This window comes from Lepidochelys kempii, chromosome 6, assembly GCF_965140265.1.
Source record: "Lepidochelys kempii isolate rLepKem1 chromosome 6, rLepKem1.hap2, whole genome shotgun sequence".
Taxonomy (NCBI): domain Eukaryota; kingdom Metazoa; phylum Chordata; order Testudines; family Cheloniidae; genus Lepidochelys; species Lepidochelys kempii.
Window position 1 is genome coordinate 110,727,015 of NC_133261.1, and position 26,184 is coordinate 110,753,198.

The 26,184-nt window shown below is 43.9% G+C and overlaps 1 protein-coding gene across 6 annotated transcripts in view; it reads right to left on the reverse strand.

The window, feature by feature from the left end:
* Positions 1-26,184, reverse strand: part of BEGAIN (brain enriched guanylate kinase associated) — a 266,126-nt gene that overhangs the window by 124,741 nt on the left and 115,201 nt on the right. For 4 of the 6 annotated variants that reach the window (XM_073350723.1, XM_073350728.1, XM_073350724.1 and 1 more), the window contains one exon: positions 10,067-10,156. The exons of the other annotated variants lie outside the window; for them this stretch is intronic. In XM_073350723.1, the coding sequence (XP_073206824.1) occupies positions 10,067-10,156 (90 nt within the window). The remainder of the gene's footprint in view (positions 1-10,066; positions 10,157-26,184) is intronic. 6 annotated transcript variants of the gene reach the window in all.

A 26,184-nucleotide genomic window follows, 5' to 3' on the forward strand; every position in this document is an offset into this window, starting at 1 on the left:
GAAGCTGTTCTGGGGTGGCTGAACCTTTAAATTGTGCCCCCTGAACTATCAGCAGGTATGGGTCATCTCTGCTGTGGCAAGTGTGTGAGGGCCGCAATATGCAGGTTAGTGGAGAGAACACAAATTCTGAAAGCCTAGAACTTCCCAACACATTGAATTCAATACAAATATCATATGAAAAGATGATATGAAGATGAATAGCTAACCTTAGATGTGCAAAAAGTCCTTAGAGGATCAGCTGCCAGCTGTTATGTGCAGTGAATGCCATTATTCTCAGTAGAAAATGGTGTGTTTCTTGGCATATGTTCATACTATGGCTATACAACATCTCCTCTCTTCCAGTGGTATCCAACCTTTTCTCTGCCGCGGCGCACCTCCATTCCAGAGGCTCTTTCCCCCTGCCCCCCGCTAGTGGCTGCAAGAGGGAAGGGGAGGGGCAGAGGAGCTGACCCCCTGGCTCACACAGGAGGGGCGGGGGAGAAGAAAGGGCGATTGAGCTCTGACCGGTCGCTCTGCCTCTGGAGAAGGCGGGGCAGTACGGCAGATGGCCAATCAGAAAGCAGCTTTCCTCCCCTTGTTCTCAAATGTACTTTTCAAAAAATTCCATGGCACACCTGTTCAGGCCGGACAGCACACCAATGTGTCAAGGCACACTGGTTGGGAATCACTGCTCTATTCTGAATGTACTATCAGTAACCAAAGGCTCTTTTTGGGTCAAATTGAAACATAATGAATAAAATTACAGCTTTCAGGAATAGATTAAAACTCCCGAGTTATTAAATGAAGTCTCTTCACCAGGCAGTCAGGTTTCCCTGAGGTGCTGAAAACTGCAGAGACATGACTTACCCAAATAACTGTGAACAGTGGGGAATCCAAACCTCTATTTTGGGGAATATTCTATTCTGCCGAACACGAGGAATCCAGGATGCAGCATAGTTGATGGGAAGGAAATAACTTATTGCTATAAATCAGGATACCCATACTGTAACATAAGCAGCACCGCTAGCTATGCCAACCTCTGCAGTTTATATAATTCTCCTGCATAGAAAATCTCAGTCAGATCTCTGAAGAGTGATTTAATATTTCTGTTAACTTGATTTGTATCCGGAGTCTTCAAAATGCATTTGCAGCTCTTATTAACAAGATAGCCAATTTTGCTGAAGAGACACTTTTGAGGGGTAAAAAGAAAAGGAGGACTTGTGGCACCTTAGAGACTAACCAATTTATTTGAGCATAAGCTTTCGTGAGCTACAGCTCGATGAGGCTATACATATGAGAGAGAAAAATAAATGTGCCACACACAAAAATCAGAAGGCTAGTGGCTTAAGCCAAAAGTGACTAAAGACATCTAATTAGAGAGACAAAGTGGGTGAGGTAATATTTTTATTGGACCAGCTTCTGTTGGGAAAGAGACAAGCTTTCAAGCTTTCTTTTGAAGAAGAGCTCTGTGTAGCAAAGCTGCTCTCTTTTCCCTGTGTGACAGGGTATACAAACACCACAGTAGGAGTAAAAGGGTCAAGGATCAACTCTAGGCCTAAACAACCCCACCCCACCGTCCCTGCTGAGCATGCTCCAGGTGGAGGTGGGGCTTAAAAGGCACCCAGACAGCTCAGAAGGCAGGGAGAAGGACCCTCCCTGGGAGCTTCTGAGGAAGGACACAGAAGCTGCTCCTCTAAGCCCTGGTCTACACTGGGGGGATCGATCTAAGTTATGCAACTTCAGCTACGTGAATAACATAGCTGAAGTCGACGTAATTAGATCGACTTACCGTGGTGTCTTTACCACGGTGAGTCGACTGCTGCTGCTTCCATATTCTGACTCTGCCTGCACCTCTCATGGCGCTGGAGTACAGGAGAGCACTTGTGGGGGGTCGATTTATCGCATCTAGACTAGACGCAATAAATCGATCCCCGCTGGATTGATCGCTGCCCGCCGATTTGGTGGGTAGTGAAGACATACCCAAGAAGAGAGGAACTGCTCCGCTAGAAGCCAGACTGACTTAAGGCACTATGTTTGTTCTACATTATTTTGGTTACAGACTGAAAAAGCTTGAATTATAGAGTGGAGGGGTAAGAAGTGGTCCAGGGAGGACTGTCTTAAGGTGCTCAAGGGTGCCTGACCTTGGCTACCCCCACAGGGCTCTGGGCCAAATCCTGATGGAGTAGGAGAGCCTAAGCTCCCATACCACTCTCTAACCACTAGCTGCCACTCCTGCCAAGTGCCAGCCATTGCACCCCAACAGAAGTTGATCCAATAAAATATATTACCTCACTCACTTTGTCGCTAATCTCCTGGGATCAACACAGCTACAACAACACTGCAAACAATAAGGAAGTCTTAGTCAGTATAGAGGAAGTCTAAACTATCATAATCTATACTTTCTTTTGCCCTCCCTCCCCCCCCCCCGCCAAGCTATCCTAATTAGATTCTCTTTCGAGTCTAGACTGACTTACTTATCTAGATGCAGCAATTTTTAGAGCAACTGACATATTTAAATAGACATTAGCAAAGGGTTGTAAGTAGAGCGGGTCAAACTTTCTATCAAATGTGAAACTTGATGGAAACTTTTTTCCACCAAAAATGCTATTCTGTCAAAACTGAAATGTTTTGTGGAAACATTTAGATTTCAGTGGAGACATTGCTGAGCTCCAGGATGGAATTTCTTTAGGGAAGGTGTGAAGAGACTATTCTACTGCAGAGTAGCCAATAGCCTAGTGTACCTGGCTGAGAACTGGAAGACCCATGTTCAAGTCCCTGTCCTCCCTGATTAGGAGCAGGGCCTTTAATTTGATTTCCCACATTGCAAGTGAGAACCTTAACCACCAGGCTATTTGCTATTCTGAGATCTCTCTCTTGCTTTTTCATGAAAAATGTCAAAAGCTCTTGTTTTTGTTCCACATTGGAATAAAACTGTATTGCAAAACCTAGATATTTCTCATGAAATGGAATTGTTTCCTAGTTACACATAGGTCTAATAGAGTTTGAGTAAAGGCGTTTAATTTATATCACTTTTGAATTTGTCTGTGTGTTTGGGGAAAACATAAGGGTGAACAGCTAGAAAAGATGCAAGAGAAGAACAAAATGCAGAGCAAAGAGGTGAGCCTGCTTCCTATCTCTTACTAACACTCTCTGAACATGCATTCAGATTGTGAGTGGTTGTTTGTTTTGCCCATTTGCAAATATTTGTGTAACTGGAGAACGACTACACTTTGTTCATGCGTGATATTGGGTTTTGTACAAAGGTATTCTCTTCTTGTTGTTTACTCTTCTCTATTCTCCTGTCTTAAAAGTTCCAGTCATCCAATCAGGGAGAAAAAAATATCCATGTGACTTAGATGACCAATCACACACTGAGCATCACAACTGTTCACTTCAGTTATTTGCTAATATACCAAAGGCTGATATATGTTTGCATAAACTATTTAGTAAAAGCGTGTGAAAAACAAAAATACATTTGCAGTCATAAGCATGATTCAGAAAAAGGTCAGATCATTTATTTGTAACAAATAGTTCAACTTGCCTAACAAAGACTGTTGAGAAGTTGCCTGTCAGTGTAGCAAGTCAGTTTAAGTTGTGGCAAGAACATTGACTACTTTTTATATCCTGCAATGTCAGAAAAAGACCCAATGATCTGCCCTCTATTTTTCTAGGGAATCCAGGCTAGTAAGTCATGAATAATAATAAAAAAATATCAAGGGAATAAGAAATGGGGATAGCAAAATTAGAGGTAGACCTCTATTTTACCACTATAGTTTGGAAGCAAAGTGGAAGCTCGCTAGGCAGTTCATAAAGCATCCCTAAATCACACCAGATCACCTTAACACAACTTCTGGGAGGGGGGGAGAGGGGGTGTCAATGATTGCTTTGGCTTGCAGTTAAGAATAAGTACTTCCTCCACTCCCTCAGGCTATTACTAAGGAAGACCTGCCACATCAGCTCTCATACATATAACAGGTTTCAGAGTAGCAGCCGTTAGTCTGTATTTGCAAAAAGAAAAGGAGGACTTGTGGCACCTTAGAGACTAGCTTATGCTCAAGTAAATTGGTTAGTCTCTAAGGTGCCACAAGTACTCCTTTTCTTCATACATATAACACTATATTCTAATAATGTTAATGGTTCCTGCTTCTTCATCTACTTTCTTTTCTTTTTTGTTTATTCTTGATCCATCTAGAATAGCTTGACAGCCACATTCAAACACTATTATGGCTTTGCTAAGAGGAAGCTCATTTGATCACCCACACACTGCCTCATTTTGTTTTGTACCTGTCTTAAATGTTCATTTTCAGTATCAGAAAGGTGCGTGGCTGTCAGAATACAGCACATAGTAAGGATCAGTGAAGTGCCATGTACAGAGGCACATTGAATCTTTTTTTATCACTTCCTTTAAAAGGACAAGGAAGACCTATGGAAAGATGATGTGGCATAAGGAAAGAGAATCAGTTCCTGTCCTACTTCAGATAAAGCAGTCAGATTCAAAGAACCTGCTAGATGGAGGGGTACAATCTCTCTCTTCACATTTGGCAACTTCTTTCCCCTCTGTTTTTTTCTCCTTCTTGTTCCTGCTTTCTTTCTTTTGGTTTAAAGCTCACCTGCATTGGGCTGTTTCTCTAGGAGCTGTTGGTTTCATGACAAAATGGGTGAGGTCATATCTTTTATTGGACCAGCTTCTGTTGGTAAGAGACAAGCTGTGGAGCTTACACAGAGCTCTTCTTCAGGTCTGGGAAACGTTCTCACTGTCCAGACTCGAAGAAGAGCTCTGTGTAAGCTCAAAAGCTTGTCTCTGTCACCAACAGAAGTTGGTCCAATAAGATATTACCTGACCCACCTTGTCTCTCTAATAGCCTGGTACCAACACAGCTACAATGACACTGCATACAACAATGGAAGATATCAAATTTTGTTTCATGCCAGGCATTTACAGAGGGTTTGTGTTAACTGAATGGAACAACTATGTATATATTCTTCTGGCTCTGGGAGAAGACATCTTAGGTTGGTTCTGGAAGGAGGAGTTAGAAAGAGCAATGTTTCCCCCTCCCTATACTCTGTATGTAGTGTATATCTATATATTAACAAGTTTCATTAACTGATTGTCCTTTTTTTATGCACACTTGCACTCTGGTCATCTTTCATGGCAAAAGTCACACAAGCAATTTGTGTTGTACCCAAAATGGGAATATACAGGGGCCAACCTTTAGAAAGTAAACATCTGCCAACAGTAATGGGATCAGAGACAATACAGCTGTTACCTATAATGGGAAATAGCAGTGGCATTTCAGATACCTTCGGTGGTAACTGCTGAAATTCTACTGGCAGCTGCTATAGGACTGTTCTTTGACATTCTATACTGTCTATCACACAATGGCTGTGTTCTATAGTCAGAGCAGCATGCTGTGAGAAAGAGGATGAATAATAATAGGGATTTTTGTGCAAGGTTTTTGGCAACACAATATATCTCCAGTGTGTAGATGCCAGGAACACCAACGCTTGATGGGGTGAGTTAAAGAACATCATTTAGCCTGAACAATCTATGTCCTGTAAATGTAATTCAGATTCCTTGGGAACTAATGCTGCTCTCAGTTACATGTGCACGATACTTATTGAGTGGAATGGGAGTACTGAGAGCTTTACCTGAGGGCAGAAATGGCCCCTAATGTTACCTGAATGAAATTTGTGTAGCTGAGTATTTAAAAATATCTTCAGTTTTCTGACATTTGCAAATGATTTTCAGCTGGGTGATTAACTTGCTATTATGGCAAATCAGATATGTGCTGTCGTCATTAGCTCTTTATTTTGATCCTCACCTCTTTGTTTTAGATGCTGCGCGGCACTATTTTAGGACTTGCAAACTGAGAAGTTTCCTATTCCGCAAGAATCTAAATGAGTACACCTCTAGCAAGTCTGCCATTGCTCAGCATGTTGTGAAATCAGTTCAAACAACTGTTCTCCCAGTTCCAGTGTCATGACTTATTAGCTGAGCAGAGGGTGGTTTTATTCTACACGCTCAGCTGGCTTTTCAGCATAGGGCTAAATTCTGTCTTCTCCTTTGTGGGTACACTAGGGAGAAGGAGGAGCAGGAAACCTCCTCTCCTGCCCCCAAAACTCCTACACAGGGACTCGTCAATAGCTCTCCCTTAGCAGTGCAGAGAGCCAGGCTAGGAGCAGGGGATTGTTGTACAGCATCAGAAGGGCTAACATCTGGCAGCAGATGCTCAGGTGAGCACCTGCAGCACTGTTCAGCAGCAGCTGTGAAAAGCACAGTACAACAAGCTCCTGCGCAGGGATTCTGTCTGCATCAGCCCTGCACAGCCAGCGGCTTCAAGAACTCATTTACGGATTAAAGTGGCTTTAATTTTTTTAACAGGTTTTTATTAGAGACTGACTGAAATGGCCTGAATTTGCCTTTTGCAAAGAGATACTTACTACTTAAGTGCAGCCTACAGTACTGAACCCAGTACAGGGGCCACTTTTATGGTCTCTGAAGTGAGAAAGAGATTTTTCTTTATGAAGTGACTGGAGTGGGTTTTTTTTTTTTTTTTTTAAATCATGGAGGAACCAGGTTGGATAAAATTCAATCTGCCCACATTTTATATTTTCTGAAAACTTTTATAGGCAGTATCTTTCATTTTCACACACCTGTGCACTTCCTGGTCCCACCCAGAAGCAGAACTCCTAAAATACAACCAGAAAGCCAATTCTGGTGAGATTTCCAGATATGTTTTGAAGAACTAAGAATTTTGAACAGTTTGCATATGGTTTGGGTGTATTTACCTTGGAACTCATAATTATTTTTAGGTTTTATCGTCACAAAATTATTTTTGCATGGTTGGTTCATTTTGCAGTTCTTTTTCAGCTGCTCATGCAATAATATTAGCATAATCTTTTAAGCTTACTCTGCTCCATTTAAAAGTTGGTAAACATTTTTGCAGGAACTAGTAATGCCTGATCCAAAATTCAGGATCTGAATACCCTAAAACTTTGGAGTGTTTGAAATCCAGCCGATATTTTTTCCCTAAATGCAAGCTCATTTTTATTAGGAACTAAGGACTACAAATGGACAGTGAATGAATTTCAGGTGTGCTTAGCAGGCATTACAAGAATAAAACCATTTAGAATCATAGAATATCAGGGTTGGAAGGGACCTCAGGAGGTCATCTAGTCCAACCCCCTGCTCAAAGCAGGACCAATCCCCAATTAAATCATCCCAGCCACGGCTTTGTCAAGCCTGACCTTAAAAACTTCTAAGGAAGGAGATTCTACCACCTCCCTAAGTAACGCATTCCTGTGTTTCACCACCCTCCTAGTGAAAAAGTTTTTCCTAATATTCAACCTAAACCTCCCCCACTGCAACTTGAGACCATTACTCCTTGTCCTGTCCTCTTCTACCACTGAGAATAGTCTAGATCCATCCTCTCTGGAACCACCTCTCAGGTAGTTGAAAGCAGCTATCAAATCCCCCCTCATTCTTCTCTTCTGCAGACTAAACAATCCCAGTTCCCTCAGCCTCTCCTCATAAGTCATGTGTTCCAGACCCCTAATCATTTTTGTTGCCCTTCGCTGGACTCCCTCCAATTTATCCACATCATTCTTGTAGTGTGGGGCCCAAAACTGGACACAGTACTCCAGATGAGGCCTCACCAATGTTGAATAGAGGGGGACGATCACATCCCTTGATCTGCTCGCTATGCCCCTACTTATACATCCCAAAATGCCATTGGCCTTCTTGGCAACAAGGGCACACTGCTGACTCATATCCAGCTTCTCGTCCACTGTCACCCCTAGGTCCTTTTCCACAGAACTGCTGCCTAGCCATTCGGTCCCTAGTCTGTAGCTGTGCATTGGGTTCTTCCGTCCTAAGTGTAGGACCCTGCACTTATCCTTATTGAACCTCATCAGATTTCTTTTGGCCCAATCCTCCAATTTGTCTAGGTCCCTCTGTATCCTATCCCTGCCCTCCAGCGTATCTACCACTCCTCCCAGTTTAGTATCATCCGCAAATTTGCTGAGAGTGCAATCCACACCATCCTCCAGATCATTTATGAAGATACTGAACAAAACCGGCCCCCGGACCGACCCCTGGGGCACTCCACTTGACACCGGCTGCCAACTAGACATGGAGCCATTGATCACTACCCGTTGAGCCCGACAATCTAGCCAACTTTCTACCCACCTTATAGTGTATTCATCCAGCCCATACTACTTTAACTTGCTGACAAGAATACTGTGGGAGACGTGTCAAAAGCTTTGCTAAAGTCAAGACACAATACATCCACTGCTTTCCCTTCATCCACAGAACCAGTAATCTCATCCTAGAAGGCGATTAGATTAGTCAGGCATGACCTTCCCTTGGTGAATCCATGCTGATTGTTCCTGATCACTTTTCTCTCATGTAAGTGCTTCAGGATTGAATCTTTGAGGACCTGCTCCATGATTTTTCCGGGGACTGAGGTGAGGCTGACTGGCCTGTAGTTCCCAGGATCCTCCTTCTTCCCTTTTTTAAAGATTGGCACTACATTAGCCTTTTTCCTGTCATCTGGGACTTCCCCCATTCGCCACGAGTTTTCAAAGATAATGGCCAATGGCTCTGCAATCACAGCCGCCAATTCCTTTAGCACTCTTGGATGCAACTCGTCTGGCCCCATGGACTTGTGTACGTCCAGCTTTTCTAAATAGTCCCTAACCACCTTTTTCTCCACAGAGGGCTGGCCATATATTCCCCATGACCATTTAGCTGGTCATAAACCAAGACTACTATATATTGTACCTTATACCATAGTCAAGCCCTCCAAACTCCATGATAGTAATCCATTTAAAAAGAAACACAGGTAAGATCACACTGAATGGTTACACTATGGGAGGGCAAACTAGTTCTGATTAAAATGAATTCCCAAACATCAAGCCAAATTGAAACGCAAACTCTTTTTGTAAGGGTGGAAATATATTGCTTTATCTTGGTTCCATTGGTCACTTCCTGGTTTCAGCCAGGACAGGAAGCAGAGATGCCATGAAGCAAAGATATTCTCATATCTGGACCATGGTAAAAATAGAAGTCATTTGCAGTTAATTTAAGGATTAGAAAATATGTACTGTAATTTAAACCACTTTCCCAGTACATGACATGTCCGCTGCTCATGGAAGTCTACTTCTCTCCAAATGTCGAATGGCTCGTCCCCCTCTTCAGCACACTCTGTAATATACAGTGTGCCAAGAAGTATCTGAAGAATCCTATATATATATATTCTTCCTTGTACTAAGATCTCTGTAAGGGTGGGAAACCACAACACTTCTCGGAGGAAAATCTGCATATTGCAACAAGACACCCTAAGGGCAAGCCTACCGTTATTTTGTTGTCTTATGAATTTTCCACTTTGAATATTTGTCCCAGTGAAAATTTTATTGGATGAGTGAACAGTATCACTTCTAGGTACCTGCAACTTTTAATGATGTTGGGTGGATACCAGCAAAAGGAACAAAGGAGAAATCCGTGGAGATAGTAGGAGAAAATGAAAGACAAGTATGGGGAAAAAATGGAAAAAGTCATTAGTTTAGTTTACTTTGTACTACGTTCTACATAGGAACATCAAGCTAAAATTAATCATGACTGTTCCATGTAAGCCTGTCTCCAGCATATCCTTTCATCATCTATGCACCTATTACTTTGAGAGAACCTGATTCATGGAGCCCAAGGAAAAAAAGACCAAAAGAGATCTAGAAATATATAAACATTGGCAATTAAGAAATGTAACCTGGTCAAATTACTGTTACATCAATAATGGGTGAAATGTGTATGTATTTTCATAACCACACTGACTGAAAAGCTAACAACTAATAGGAATCTGAAAATACTGCAGCTTTTATACATACTGGTAATAATTACTACAAGCTGCCACAAGACAATCATCTAGAATACTATCAAATAGATTTGCTGCTACTTCCCTGATTCAGAAATATTGTATAGCATTGTATAGATGTGAGTAACTAAAGACTGATGTGAAGAATAGAAACAAATGATTGACATGAGAAAGTTAGAAAGAAAGCATAACTTAACAAAACATCAGTTTTTAATTACCTGTCCCAGAGGGTAGGTGAAGATTTTGCGAGCCTGCCCTGGAGAATTCTAGGTTGCCATAGGCAGGTTGGCACCCAGGAATTTCGTACCCTGCAGCATGAATAGAGGATAAACCATGGCTAGGTATGGCTCATAAGACATCTGAGTGGAAACCTAGCTAGACAACCTGGCTTACTAGCAGGTTACGACATAATTTAGATATTCAAGTAATGTATTGAAATTCACACTATATTACTTTAAAGCAATACTAAATCTACACACAAGATGTTGTTTCAACCCACATCTTTGTTGGTTATCTTACATGAGACCTGTTGTAGGTCACAAAAAAGATTTGTAGGACCAAACTCACCCTGGGTCTAAATGGGTGCATCCTCATTGACTTCACTAGAGCAGCACCCGCTCAGTAATTAGGTCTTTATAGTTGCACTGTACCACATCAAGTTAAACAGATTTATATTTAGTATCAATTGGGCCAACAAAGTAACTTTTGTGCACTGTGGCAGTAGTACGTTTAATTAAATCTGGGCTGAGATTCAAGTTCTGCATTCCATGTACTGTGCACATCCAACAGCAGCAGAAAAATAGCTGTAAAATGTTTGCTGAAAATGAAAAACACAAAAGCAAATAAACCCGAACAAGCAACATAAACCATAATTAACACTCAGCAGAAGTGGACTCAGAGCCAACAAAAGGATAACAGATAGGCATATCATCAACAGGAACTCCTGTACAATATTTAATCACTGCCCAACATTAACATCAAGCAGTACTGGGAAGACTGGATATTTCCCAGAATTCTATTCAGTCCTTGTTTAGGCAAATTCCTACTCAAGTCAATGACAGGTTTTCCTGAGTAACATCTGAGTAAGAACTATTGGCTCTGGCCCTACAAGCTGAATCCAGATTGTTTTCCCGCGTGCCTTAAAAATGCAGCCTAATACTTCTTGGCATGGAAACAAATACCGTAATTTTGTTCACCTAATTACTATTCATATTTAACAACCAAGAATGTTTATATAGCTTGTAATGTATCTGATGGCTAATGACAACGTGTACAGGATATCCTACTTTCCAGTGTTCATAATTAATGAGTACTTAGTCTTATAAGGAACAACCCATCAGCATGTGTTTGTACAGGCTTCTCTAGACATAGTGGGATGCATATTCAGAACAGGGTGTAATTGCTGCACCTGCATAACCCTGCACTGAGAATATCTGAACAGAACTGGAACAATGATGTAAAGGACAACCTTACTGATTGCTGCAGTTACGGTAAAGTGAAGTTGGCAACAGCTACATCTCAAAAGCAAGGGATACCTAGATGATGCACTTTGAATACCCTGAGGAACAGCATTGTGTAAGTGCACTTTATTATTGTAGTAGTAGCTTTGTGCCAAATCCTGAGGATCTAAACCCTTCCTCAGATAACTCCCAATGAGGACCACAGCAAAATTTTGCTCAGTCAAGTCAGTGAAATCATTCCAGATTAACGTAGATATATCTGAGAACAGAATTTGGCCCAACGGGATGTTGCCAAAGCAAATAATATAATTAAAGAAAATAATCCCTCTGGATTATAATACCCATTAAAGATACTACTATAAGATTTACCCACATTGACTAATACCCTATGATAATAATAATAATTAATACCCATTGTTTGAGTGTTTGGGTAGCAGAATGATGCCTTTACTTGGGAAAATAAGGGCCACAGCCTGCCATTTAACTTAGAATTTAAATGAAAATTCCCCTTTTGAAATTGAAGAATTATGCAAAACATCTGTTAACCCCTATACAAAAATGCCAACTATGCATCACCATTTACAAGAATCCGATCGGAGAGTGCTTTAAAAGAACCCTGAAAAATCTATATGATCCATAGATGAGGGAATAATCTTACTGATGTTCTAATGTAACCTATGCACCACAGGACAGGTTTATATGCACCTCACAATTAACAACTGATAGCAAAACTACAAGCGGTTTCTTCAATCTTGTGATGAGGTCTGGTCTGCTTCCAATACTCTAGCATCTTAATGAATAATAACTCAAATGATGCCTTGCTGGAGTGTTAAAAATTAAATACCCTAGTGTAAATAAGAGAAGAGCTTATTAGTTTCTAGATATCATCATGCTTCAGCTGTTGATTAATCATTGAGAAGTTTATCATTTTAGAAGATCAGCTGAGGTTTCTTGTTTGAGATAAGTGTTGGGGTGCTATGGCTTAGCCACCAGTAACGCATTTCAGGCAAACTTTCCTATTTCTCTGAAATCTTGTTGTGATTAGTTAGGGATAGATGATGCTTTAGGCACAGCCCTGAGCAGATGGTGATACATAAGCTGCTCTACCCCAGGATTGACTAGCACTGGAGGTCTTGTACCTCAGAGACATCCCTCTGAGGCACAATTGAACCCTGCCCCCCTCTTGTTCTGAAAGGGGAGGGGACTGAGGAGAAAGAGCGGAAATGGGGTAAATTACAGCAGCCTTTGAAAGGGTGTAATTTACATTCCTTCCCTCTCCTCTCTGCACATGGCTGGACATCTACTCTGGCCTGCAAGAGGGTGGAGCCACAGGAATGTCCCCTCTCCACCTCTTTGCTCAAAAAAGGAAGTATTCAAGACTTATGCACTGGTTCTGCACCAGACCCAAGATCAGGGTATGTCTGTCTTGGCTGAGCAGGATTGTATGTATGCTGGAGAGGGGGCATATATACCTTGTTTCCCTGCTCAATTGAGTAGGAGACGGGCACAGTCTACTACTTACTTGACAGTAACAGGGTTTATAAAAAGAGCAAAGCTCACCGCCTCTGAGAAGCTTGTTTTCTCTCAGTTTGGCATCTGACATGGATCATGTGTGGGCAGATATCCATGAGGATGTAAAAATAAGGGATAGGCTGAGATTCAGTGGATTTTTCTCCATCACACTAACTTACGGGTTAGATAAACCTGAAAATTAAAAAAGGAGGCAAGGAAAAATGTCTAATTTCTACTGTACATTTGTGCTGAGTGCTTTTTAGTGAGCTGTCAATCTTATGTTTGATAGTTTCTGTCCTTGCCTTCCTGCTGTGATTATCCAGCCCATTCTGTGCCTCTTAACATATGTGTAATTAATTACTTTATATACACCAACACTTATGGTTCTTCTTTCTGTGCTCACCTTCTTATCAAGTGGTGACTGGAAAAAAAAAACCTGTAGAAGTACAAATTAACTTCCTGAATTTCAAAGAGGTCTCAGTGCAACCTCCATTTTGTATCTGCAGATCTATAGGTACATAACTGGAGACTGCATCTAAATAACTAGCTCCTTAATGTCTTCCAAAGGCAACAAAGAGAATTCAGTCAAAGATTTTTCCAAAACTAGTGAAACTTGTTAAAACCAATGAGTTTAATAAAAAAACAACAACCCAACAAAACCAAGCAAAAAACCCCACAAACGTTTTTCTAATGAAAGAGCAAGTCTTGCAAGCTTCACAAGGGATCACACAAAAGCAATGGGCTGGATTCTCCAGTTCACAAAGTGAACTTAAACTAGCCAGAGATTCAGACTGGAGAATTCTCCCTGAGTAGGGAATCCCCTCGCCTGCCTCAATGGGTGGCGGAACTCAGTGAGGCTGGCGGTGAAAGGGGGACAGCCTCAGCAGTGAGGGAAGAAGACACTTGCTGTGGGACATCAGACAGCATAGGGCAGGGGAGGAGTGTGGAATGGCTAGTATTACTTAACTCCTAGCATTACCTAGCTCCCAGGTGCCACGTGGAACTTCTTCTGGCTGTCAGTAACCATGGGAAAGGCTCCTTCTCCAATTAAGAGACGGGTTATGGAATTTGTTACTGAACCACCCCAACAAAAAAGATGCAACTTATTTATAAAATGGATTTTTTGTCTGGTTTTCAAATCTTATGTGGGAATGAGGTGCCATTGCAGGGCAGAGAACTTGAAGTCCATTAAAGGCTTTGAGCATATCATAAGGGCAGAGAGAACCACAGAAGTGGCAGCAGGAAGAGTGACAGGCCCCTTCCCAGGCTGGAATTGTGCATATCTCCCTGAGGTATGGTACTGAAGAAGGTGAAGGGGGAATACAGGTTTATTCACTACTTGTCTTACCCTTGAGGCTTATTGGTAAATCACTATATAGACTCCCAACTGTGTTGGATGAGCTACTTCTCATCTTATACAGCGGTAGCCACAGTCAAGGTATGTGGCGCTGGGGTGACGTTAGCTAAATGCGACATCAAGTCTCCATTCAGGTTGCTTCCAGTGCATCTCAGAGACTGTAATTTGCTTGGGTTTCAGGTTGAAGGTGATTACTATTTTGATAAAGCCATGCCCATGAGGTGCACAGTGTCACGCGCTGCTTACAAAAGAGACATCTCCATGTTGGAGTGGGCAATTGTATACAAGATTGGCCTGAATCACGTAGTGCACTATCTCAATTACTTATTATTTGCAGGAAAACTTGGGACAGACAATGGTGAGTGCATGCTTCAGGCATTTCTGAACCTAGCTGAGTGCCTCAGGGTTCCCCCCTCACCACTGAAAAAACAGAAGTTGTAACATACCTGGGCATTGAACTGGACATAGTTTGTTGTGTTTCTAGGTTCCCTGCAGAGAAGCTGGAATCGGTCAGGGCACTGATAGAGGCTCTTAAAGAGGCAAAAGAAATTACACTGACGGAACTTCAGGTGGTCATGAGACCACCTGAGCTTTGTGTTCTGGGTAGTGGCTTCTGGTTATATGTCGCAATTTAGGGCAACTGCACCTATATTTCCCTTTAGGAGTTCAGCAAGGGGACCCACACCTAGGTTTCTGGTTCCACAGTCATTGCCTCTCTTGGGTGGAGTGTCTCACTCCATTTGGACTGGGATATAGTCTGGCTGATCAGTTCCCTGCCTTCACTGTGTTACTTCTGGCAGAGACAGGCTGCTGAAACAGACTTGCTTGAAGCAGACGCTTTTCCCTCGGTACTTTGTGGGAAATCCACTTCACACATATTGTTCCAAAGAGTCATTTGGGGTTCCTCACACTTACATTAGGCAAGTCCATAAGGCTGGCTTGGATATAGCAGGATCACTGTCAGACTGATGCATCACCTCCCCTACAGCAGTGGGTGTAACTAGGGTGCTGATCGGCATCCTAGGGAAACACACTGACTTATTGCCTAGACAGGTTTATTCTCTGGATAGCCCTTCTGCCATTACCTTTCATAAATTTATATGTCAACTATGCACTGGGTAAACATTCTGCTAGCAATCCAGTACACATCCTTCAAAAATCCATACAAAGTCTGATACAAAAGAACTGAGCTTTTACATGCCCCCTTCCTCCCCCGCAGCTACCTCATTACAACCCAAAATATTTGGGTGTAAACTTGAGACTTGGTTCTCCCACTCCCATCTCCCTCCCAGTTTCTAGGGAGTGTGTTTGTGGTATCCCCGTGGCCCCAGGGGGTTAGCTGCCTCCATGATGAATTGAGCCCTGTTCACCCTAGGATACTACAAGCAGCCATTCTTTGGCACAAAAGAAGAAATATGTCTGGGCTGCCTCCCTGTGGAACAGCTCTCAACCATGCATGGATCCATGGTCCATATTCTAAATAGACAGTTGGCTAACTTGGGTAAGGAGGCCTCCATTTTACACTGACTCTGTTTTAACATCCTTTTTCTTGCAATTGCCCGTCCCAGGAGTGGATAATGGTGTCTGCCGATGCTTCGTCTTGATTTCAGATTGACAGATTCTGGGGGCTCACCCAGTTGTCAATAGGGATCTGCTTGTGATGGCCCCAACAAGTCTGTAACCCTGGCTTGTGACAGCTGAAGGACTAACTGTGGGCTTGGTAGCCCCTTGTAGTAGGCCCTCCGAGTCTGATTTGCCTGGCGTGCATTTGTCAAATGGAGGTGCTGTCATATGGGGATGGAATGTGTGGGAAAGGAATGGGCAGGAATTGTGATACCAGGTGGCTGGTTAGGGGTGTGTGTGACCAAGCTAGATGCTGGTGCCCCCTTTTGGCCAGTTCACAATGTGGTTAAAAGGATAAAATAAATGGTTCCCAGAAATAAAAGAACTGGGATTTTGCTGAGGGGCCTTAGGCTCATGAGATTGGGTGAGACCTCATGGCCCTTGCGGGCTTGGGTGAGACCTTGGAGCCCTCATGGGCTGAGGTCACCATCTTTCTGGCTGCGGGGAGGGTGGCAGGACTCAGAACAAGGTGGGTTCTGGGGTGTAGGCTGAGGAGAGCCTACCCTGAGTTATGGGTTATATGGTAGGCGCCCTGTCTCCCTTGCATGAGTTACAGGTTATATGATAGGAACCCTGTAACCCCCAAACTAGTTATGGGTTATATGGTAGGACCCTGTAACTCCCAACATAGTTACGGGTTATATGGTAGGTCCCTGTAACTCCTAATCTAGTTACAGGTTATATGGTAGGAGCCCTGTAACCCTTGTACTGGAACCACCTAAACGCTTGGTATAGGAGATTAGAGGTGATGGACAGGTAGTGCCCCTCTCCTGTATTTAAATTTAATAAAAGTTGCAGCCTGCCGCTTAAAATTCATCCATGTGTCTGCATGAAAGCTGCTATGCCAGTGTATGGAACAGTCATGCTGGGATGCTGGGGTGGGATTGGGACAGAGGCGTGGTGAAACAGAGCTCTACTATGCCTGCTCCCCAGGTGACCCTGTGCCTGCCCTTGGAGTTTATGCCTGCAGGGAAAGTTAGACTAACTTCCGCTGTGGCTGGGTAACCGATGATCAGACGGCTATAACTGGCTTGCTGCATCCTCCTGTGCTTGAATGCAGTGGAGAACTGGGGTATGACACGGTGTTCAAACCCCACATTGACAGGGAAGAGGCTAGGGAGGCGCTATGTGCTGAGGTCACCCCACCCCTCCAGTCCTGCCAGTTGTGCTTGGTAGGGAGGAGGGCTTTAGAAAGAGGAAGCTGCAGTGCACAAAATATGGAAACCCTGAGCAGGGAGAAATTAGAATGGCTCCTGACACAGCAGGAGGAACCCTCATGCCAGGAACCACCCCAGCTCTGCGAGGAGTCCAGCAACTGCAGGGGCAAGCCCAATGGGATGGGGCTGACTTGGTTAACCAGCCATAAGGATGCCAACAAAGCTGCTGCTGAGGCACCCTTGAAGTAAGGCAGTGTCTTGGACTTTTTTTGCCTTTCTATTGACCCCAGGAGGGGCTTGGTTTGCGTTGATCTGAACGTTTGCTTTCCCCTAACCCAGAAGTAAAGTAAGCAGCCCCACAAAGGCGAGGCCACTATTATGACTAAGAGGTTGTGGCCTGTACTAGGCCAACCCTGTGGTGGAAAGTGGGTGCAGGGAGGAGTCCCAGCCCAGCTAGGGAGGTGCCCCAGAAGGACTCTTTTCACAAAGTGATGGAGAGTGCAGGCAGTTGGTTGGCCCTGCTGAAGGGGAAAAGGGGGAGGGGAAAGAGGTTCAAAGTTGAGAGGTGCCTGACCAAAACAACCTTAGAATGGATCTGGAACAACTATTTCAATGGCTCAGAGAAAACTAGCAGCAGCAGGCCACCCAGCCACAGCTGGTACAGCAGCAGCAACTGATGATGACGGAATTAGCCGTGCACCAACAGGCATAACAACAGAACCTGGTGCAACAGATGCAACAGTGCTTCAGCCCCAAGGGACACTTAGGGTTCAGAGGCCGTGAACTCTGCCCCCCCACCCCGCATGCCCATAGCTCTGAAGCTGGCTAAGATGGGCACCCTGATTGAATCTAAGGCACTTCTCACTGCTTTTGAGCAGAAGTCTTCCTCTGCAGGAGCACTGGGCCACACTATTCGCAACCCAGCTGTTGGGATCCATTCAAGCTGCATACTGTGAACTTGACTCAGCAGGGGTGCAGGATTATATGAGGGTCAAAGAGCCATACTCAGATACTTAGATATATCCCAGGAGACTCACCATAGGCATTCCCAGGAGGAGAGGTACTCACTGGGCATATGCCCTCGGGCGATAGCCCAGAAGTTAAAGGACCACTGCTGGCAATAGCTGAGGCTGGAGTTCCGGATGGGAGAATAGGTGGTGGAATTCATTCTCACTGAGCAAGACCTTGCCTGCTTCAGGTTGGGTGTTAAGGCATAGGCCTGAGACCTTGAAGGAGGCAGTGGGTCTTATGGAGAATTATCTAGTTGCTGATAACCCTACTGAGACACCCAGAGGCTGAACGTTGGCAGACAAAGGAACTCACTGTGAGACAGTGATGTGTTGCATAAGACCCGACTCACCCCCACTAGGATCCAGATTCCCGGAAAGGAGGCTGGGTCCCCACAGCAGGACAGCAAGGAAGGGAGACAATCTGAGAAGGAATCCCCCTCCCTCGGCCCTATAGTCTCTGCCCAGTAGGGATCATGTTGAGACGCAAGCGAAGTCAGGCTGACAGAAGAGCCTCCCGCAGTGCCCGCCTCCAACGTCTGCACTGTCAGGTGGGAAGTGTTTGTCCTGTGGATAGGCAGGTCATTGCTGCAGAGACTGCCCCAGCATGTAGTGTGACTGGGGGAAGCATGGACTGCAGAGGCTAGGGCATGCAAGAAAAGCCCCACTAAAGTAGTGGTCCCAATGTGGGTAGATGGAAAGGAGGTGATGGGACTGGTGTTCTTGGGATTTAGCCAATGTTGGTGAGCTCCCAGTCCAAGTTATTGGCCCAATGGCAAGGGGTTTTTTAGGTACTGTGTCAGATAGGCCCCGTAGATTATGAGGTATGGCACCCAGGGAAAAGGAGAGAAATCCAAATCTATCATGTCAACTTACTCAAGGTCTGGCGTGATAGGGAGGCCCTTTTTATCACTCCCCTTGCCACAGACCCTGAGTTATGCCCTGAGATCCCAACAATGGTAAAGACCAGCTCTGTTGAGATTGGGGACTAGGGACAAGCCAACTCAAGACACTCAGCTGGACCAGCTGACAGAAGCAGTGTTCTCAAGTCTACTGTGATACAGTCACTTGACATATCATTATACTGAGATACAACCTGGACAAACAGTAAGAGAGACTGCTTGACCCTTACGGGAGGATGTGGGACACTGTCAAGACTGAACTCTGAACGATGCTGGTCCTGGGTGTGGTGGAGGAGTCACTCAGTGAGTGTTGAAGCCCCACAGTTCTCATCCCAAAACCTGATGGCATAATGAGATTTTGCATGGATTTCCATAAAGTCAATGCAATTTCCAAGTTTGATGTATATTCCATGCCTACGATAGATAAGCTACTGGAATGTCTCGGGGCAGCAAGGTACATATCTACATTTGATTTTGCAAAAGGGTACTGGTAGATTCCTTTCATTCCGGACTCCAGAGAGAAGACTGCATTCACCACACCATTCAAGCTGTATTACTTTTGAATGATGTGTTCAGGCTGCATCGTGTGGCAGTGATCTTTCAAAGACTAATAGACCGGGTTCTCCTTCTGCATGGGCGATACTCTGCTGCCTATTTAGGTGACATAGTTATATATAAAACCAAGATTGGGATAGTCATCCCAGCCACATTACCACAGTAGTACAGTTCATCGCCAGCACCAGCCTAACTACCAACCCAGTTTAGTGCAGGACCGGAAACCATGAAGCTACATACTTGGGATACATGGTGAGAGGTGGGCAGACAAGGTGCAGGCTTTGGCCAATTACTTGATGCCCATGAGCAAGAAGCAAGATAGACAGTTCCTGGGTTTGGCTAGGTAACACAGTGCTTAATGCCAAACTTCGCAACTATTGCAGCCCCTCTTACTGACCACATGAAGGATGGAAGACAATGCAAGGTACAGTGGTCTGATGCTTGTAATAAGGCCTTGTGAACATTAAAAGAGAGCTTATGTTGTGAACCAGTGCTCTGCAACCCCCACTTTTCAAAGAAGTCCGTACTCCAGACAGGCACATCAGATGTGGGGCTTGGGGCTGTACTCACAGACCTTCAAAGGAGAGGAACACCACATCTTGTATCTGTGTTGAAAATGATTGCTGTGTGAAAAGGCATACTCAGTAATAGAAAAGGAAGTGGATGCGAGGATCATGCACTGGTACCTACCTCTACAACCATACAGGTTCTAGGTGTCCCACAGAGTCAGCAAGACCCACAAAAACGCCTGTTTCTTTTCTCAGAGGGCAGACACTACAGCTGCCAAGGACAGCATGCCCACCACAGAACACAACTCTCTGGGGTCATTTTTGAGGGGCAGGGTATGTGATGAGGTATTTAAACCCAGCACTGACTGGGAAGGAGCTTGGGAGATTCTGTGGGCTGAGGTAGCCCTGCAAATCATGCATGGTAAGAAGGAAGGCTTTAAAAGGAGGAAGCTGCAGTATGCAAGGCGGAGAAGCCCTGAGAAGGGAGTGACTAGAGTGGCTCCTGAAACAGCAGGAGGAATCCTTATGCCAGAAACCACCCCCGTTTTGTGAGGAGTCCAGCGAACCCAAGGGGCAAGCCACATACAGAGGGACTGACTTGGCTATCCAGCCATAAGGACTCCAGCAAAGCTGCTACCCAGGCATCCCTGAAGTAAGGTGGTGCCTTGCAGTTGTTGACCCCAGGAGGGGCTTGGTTTATGTTGACCTATACTTTTTCTTTTCCCCCACTCAGAAGCAAAGTAAGGAGACCCACAAAGGCGAGGCCACTACCACAGGTAGGAGGCTGTGGCTTGTACTAGGCCAACCCTATGGTGGAAACTGGGCATAGCGAGGGGCCCCAGCCCAGCTAGGGAGGCGCTCCAGAGGGACACTCTTTACATGGGGCCTTTGAGTTTTGCAATTCATATGAACCCAAAACTCGGAAAAATCTGACTGCCAGAAATCTATCTATATAGCTAAAATGCACTGGTAAGTTTTGTCAAACCTGGTGTAAAATGAAAGTGATGTAGCATTAGCATCCATGTGGGAAGATATCCTACCCTAGGAATGCTACGTCCATGCATTCTGTACTGCATACAGCTAGCAGTTTTCATGCAGATATGCTTGCCAAAGCATATTAAGGAAATAAGCAAATTAATATTCTGGTACACAATGGAGAAATATTAATTTTACTCTCTCTCTATTGCTTCTCAGTGCCTGTTGTTTCTTGCTTTGCTAGTAAGTCCTCATACACAAGTTAATATAGAGAAATGCTCTCTGCTCCAAATATGACAGATCTCAGCTTACAAAACTCCCCAAAAGGGATTTAATAACATCCTGTCTCAGATAATCAGTGTCAGTTGTAGTCACTCTAATCCAATTCGCAAGTGCAAGGTTGAGAGATAATGAGTGATTATACAATTTATTTATTTGCCTGGCATATAAATATGAAAATGAATTTAGCAGCATTCCTGACTTACGTGGGAAATTGTGTGCTCTTCTAGTCTGCCAGTGATAACACATACATATGTTATCTGTCATGCATTAGAAATTATAATGTGGGGGGGAATGGAAAATGTTATCAGTTCAGTGACCATTTTTTTCTCCATAAAGGACTAGCTGCTAAAACAATATAACCAGCATGGCCTGCTTAAAAGTAATATTTTTATAGTTATAATATACAGCCAGTGTTATTTCCTGCATGAAAAATGTCCTCCTCTATAAATAGCCTGATTAAATGCCGATAAAACCTCCTGATTGCTGTTTTGGAATACTGTATTATTATACTGTATGCTGACAATATCATTCATCTTTCTGAGCTTTCTCTTTTTTCATATCTTTATTGATTCTTAATGTTTTCAGGCTCTTCCACACAACAGTTTCCTTAGCATCCTGCTCTGTGGGTGATGGAACGGAAACAAATTCTGATGTCAAGTGAGGTCTTACTCCATGCATACTACTGTAATAACCTTTTTTCACTTATTCTACAAGGCAAACTATTGGCCTGGTATATTCAATATATTACTTTGAATTTAGTCTCCAACCAAGCTGTCAGGAACCACACTTACTTTGAGACCAATAGTCACTTTGCAAACAAGTCCAAGATATTTGCTCGTTAACTATGCACAATACATCAATTCACTGTCCTGCAAGAACAAATAGCTGCTTTTCCGTTTATTGAGGGTGGCAGATGACAGATCCTTTTATGACTGGGACAGATGCAGAAGAGCTGCTTTGCAACTAGCATATTTAAGTAATAATGTTTTGGGAGAGGAAAACACAGTGGAAAAGAAAAAGAAATCCCCAGTTTTTGCAGATGGGTAAAAGCTGAAGCAAAAGCGGAGGCTTCTGCTAAGCATAAATTTGGCTCATACACTCTTCTTCCAAAAACACTATTCCTGGTATACAAGAAGAGATGTGAAGATTTTTACAAGCCAGAGTGAAGATGATAGATAGCGTTTCTCCTGCCTCCTGAGGGTTGGACATTTCACAGCTGTTGCTTTCTCAGACTTTCCAAGGCTTAGGTGAATAACTGTTTGAGCAGACATACCCAAAATGAATAATACTTGGCCTGATTTTGCCACCCTTGCTCTTGCTCTTGAAAGGAATAGGGAAGTAAGGTACTAGTCACCAGGAGTAAAGATGTCAAAATCAGGCCGTATATTAGGGCAGGGTTAAACTGACTAGCTTTTTGAAGAGTGTCTTGAAATGAAGGGGCTCTGAATGGACACATACATTATCGGGAAACATCTGCTACTAGGATTATCCAAGCTCTGACATTGTTATTTATATACTTTTTATACAGCACTATTTATGTCCTGTAAGACAAGTTAAAGCATAATTTCTGCCATTTTTGCTTTAACTAACACTGGTCTGCTACTTTAAGTGCATTTATTCAATTTGATAAAGCATGTTAGATCTGTTTCCAAATTTTAATACAAACTTGAATCTTAAAATGACTTAAATAGTAGATATGCCAAGTTGTGGACACCTAGGCCCAGATTCACAAAGGTTTCAATGGAAATTAGGAGACCAACTACCTTTCTGGATCTGGGCCCTAGTTTCAAGTGTTAATGTTTGTTCTGTTTTCTGGAGCTTTCTAAAAGCTATGAAAGTAGAATAGTTTAGTTTAAGATCAAAGGTCTTCTGAGGTGTTATGGGGAAAGCTATTGTGATGAATTTGCTGAGCTGTAATGAGTCACCAGCAGGCAATGTGGTAAATTTGCTAATGCTGAATATGCTTGTTTCCTCCTGCGAGGAGGGTTCTGAGTTGTGAGGTACAGAGGATTCCAGGGAAGTTGCGAGAAATGGTACTTAGCATTTTTCTAGTACTGTATATTGTTCATAGCACAGCACCAACTAACTTCAGTTGCAGTTGTGAGCGCTCAGCACTTCTGCCGATCTGGTCCCAGGTGTCTCACATTGTGCACCCAGAAAACAAAGACCATTCAGTTTAGTGACCTGCTGTGGAAGATTTTGGTTTAAAGGCTCAGCTTAAGTGGTTATGTTCAGAATCTTATAGGAACTCTGTGGCAGGGATAGAATCCAATTCTCCAGCACGGCAGTCAACTGCCTTAACTATCCTTTCTCTTCCTGTAGCGTCTTGCCTCATTCGCTACATGCCTTCCAAGTGTCACTGTGTCTATGGCCGATCAGCAAGAATTCCTGGGCAGCAAGTTCCCTTCTGCCTGGAGCTCGATTGGAGTGTGTCTCCAAGCCCCAGTCAGACAACTGCTTCGTGTGAAGTCAACCAGTCCAGTTCCAACAAGATTGTTTGAATATAGATTGTAGTTATGGACAGATTTGGGTAGCCAAATCCAGAGCCTGCAAGAGGGGATCGGAGAAACTGGTGGTTCTGGTATAGGTTAATGGGGTCAGTGTCCAAAACTTAATAGACGTGGGCTGTAGTCAGACAATGGTCAGAGAGAGCTGGGGTGAGAAAGAACCTTTGGGCACTATACTCCTTCAGTACATCCATGGGGATGTACATCCATACGCACAAGGTAAGTCCAGGTAATGATACAGAACCATACAGCTACCACTCACATACAGGTGGCCCTGAATTTAGTCTACCCGGTGATAACTGGGCGAGACTGGCAGTTCTTCTGGGAACTGATGGGATTAGGATGAGAGGAGAGGTCCCAGAGGGGAAAGAGGGGGGAGGGATAGCTCAGGGGTTTGAGCATTGGCCTGCTAAACACAGGGTTGTGAGTTCAATCCTTGAGGGGGCCATTTAGGGATCTGGGGCAAAAACCGGGGATTGGTCCTGCTTTGAGCAGGGGGTTGGACTAGATGACCTCCTGTGTTCCCTTCCAACCCTGATATTCTATGATTCTATGAAGAGGGAGAAGCAGATGACACAATGAGAGGATGCCCTCAGCTTTGGTGGACACAATGACCCCGGGGAAGGAATATCAACGTCCTCAGGTAATGGTCCCACGTCACCAGTCAATGACCCTGCTCACGTCCTGCAGTGGCTTGAGCTAAGGACCAGCATACTCCACCCCTGACACAGACCTGCTTTTTGAGCCAACCTGACTTCATCGCCGAGTAACAAAGTGATTTGACATTGAGTCAGGCCTACGAACAGCTCACCCAGGTCAGTGATGAAGTACAAGACCCATGATTATTGAAACAATGGCCACACTTTAAATTACAAAGTAAAAAAATCTACCAGGTGATGAAAGACCCACAGACAGGGCAAGTTTGGATGTAACTCCTTATTCCCCAAAAGTTTTGAAGGGAGGTGTTAAAGCTGGCCCATGTGATACTCTGTGGAGGACATCTTGGGTGGGGAAAATCATTGGAAAGGGTGACCCTAAGATTCTATTGGTATGATGTCCACCAGGAAGCGTGGGACTAGTGCGCTTCAGGCCCCAAATGTCAGTGGAAAAGCCGGAGGAAGGTCTCTTAGGCCCCTCTAGTACTTCTTCCCTATGGTAGGTCCCCATTCAAAAGAGTAGGAATGGATTTAATAGGCCCTTTGAAAAAAAAGCATAGCAGGATACCAAATATCTTAGTGATAATGCACTATACTACACACTACCCTTAGGTGATACCTCTCCACTCCACGAAGGTGGCAGTCATCACCACCGAGTTGATGAAAGTATTCACTAGGATAGAGTTTGCTAAAGGAATAATCACATACCAGGGAATCAATTTTATCTCACTATTACTGAAGAAGCGATGCAACTTGCTGAAGGTGAAACCCCTAAGAACATCTGTTTATCACCCACAGATTGCCAAGCTGGTGGAGCACTTTTAATAAAACTTAAAAGTGATGCTAAATAAGTTCATGACCTTCCATCCTTGTTTTTGGGATCAGCTCCTAACCTCCTTTCTGTTCTCCATACAGGAAGATTGCCATGCTTCTACAGGATTTTCCCCGTTCGAGTTTTTGTATGGGAGACAACCCTGGGAAATATTAGATCTGATTTGTTAAATGTGGGAGGGGCAGGAGTCAAAGTCCACCAACTCAATACAGTATGTATTACGATTCAGAGAGAAGCTAAAATCCCTGGGCGAGTTTGCAAAGGAGAACTTGCTGAAGGAGCAACCCAACAAGAAGAAGAATTACAACAAAGGCGCCTTATCTGAGAATTCCAACTGGGGGACCAAGAGCTATTTCTGCTACCTACCGCTGAATCCAAGCTGTTGGCCCACTTTGAAATAGTGAAGTTATAAACTTTGCCAGCCTCGGAAGAGGAAAGCAACCCAAATATATCATGTCAGCTTACTGAAGGTATGGAAAGAATGGGAGGGACTCTTCATCATTCCGTTCCCTCCTGAGCCTGAATGTGGCCCCTGTGCCATGATGGTTTCTCAGTTGGGGGACCAAATCAACTGGGTAAGGCTTATGACCTTAGCAGGAAGAGAAGATACACAAACTCATCAGCACGTTCATCTCTGCGTTTTTGGCAACTACCAGGCCACATGTACCCAGTGTCCCACTGTATAGAGACTGAACGCGGCCAGAAAGTGCAAGAAAGCATGCAACCATTAACCAGAAAAACGGTGGGAGACTGTGTGACAAGAGCTACGGAACATGTTCGTCACGGGGATCATCGAGGAGTCACACAGTGAGTGGCAAAGTCTGATAGTGCTCGTGCCCAAACAGGATGGCTCAATGTGGGTCTGCATTGACTTTTGAAAAATGAATACAATATCCAAATTCAACCCCTATGCTGTGCCACAGGTCGATGAATTGCTGGAGAGTCTGGAGGCTACCCAGGCACATATCCACCCTTGACCTAACCTGAGGGGAACTGGCAGAG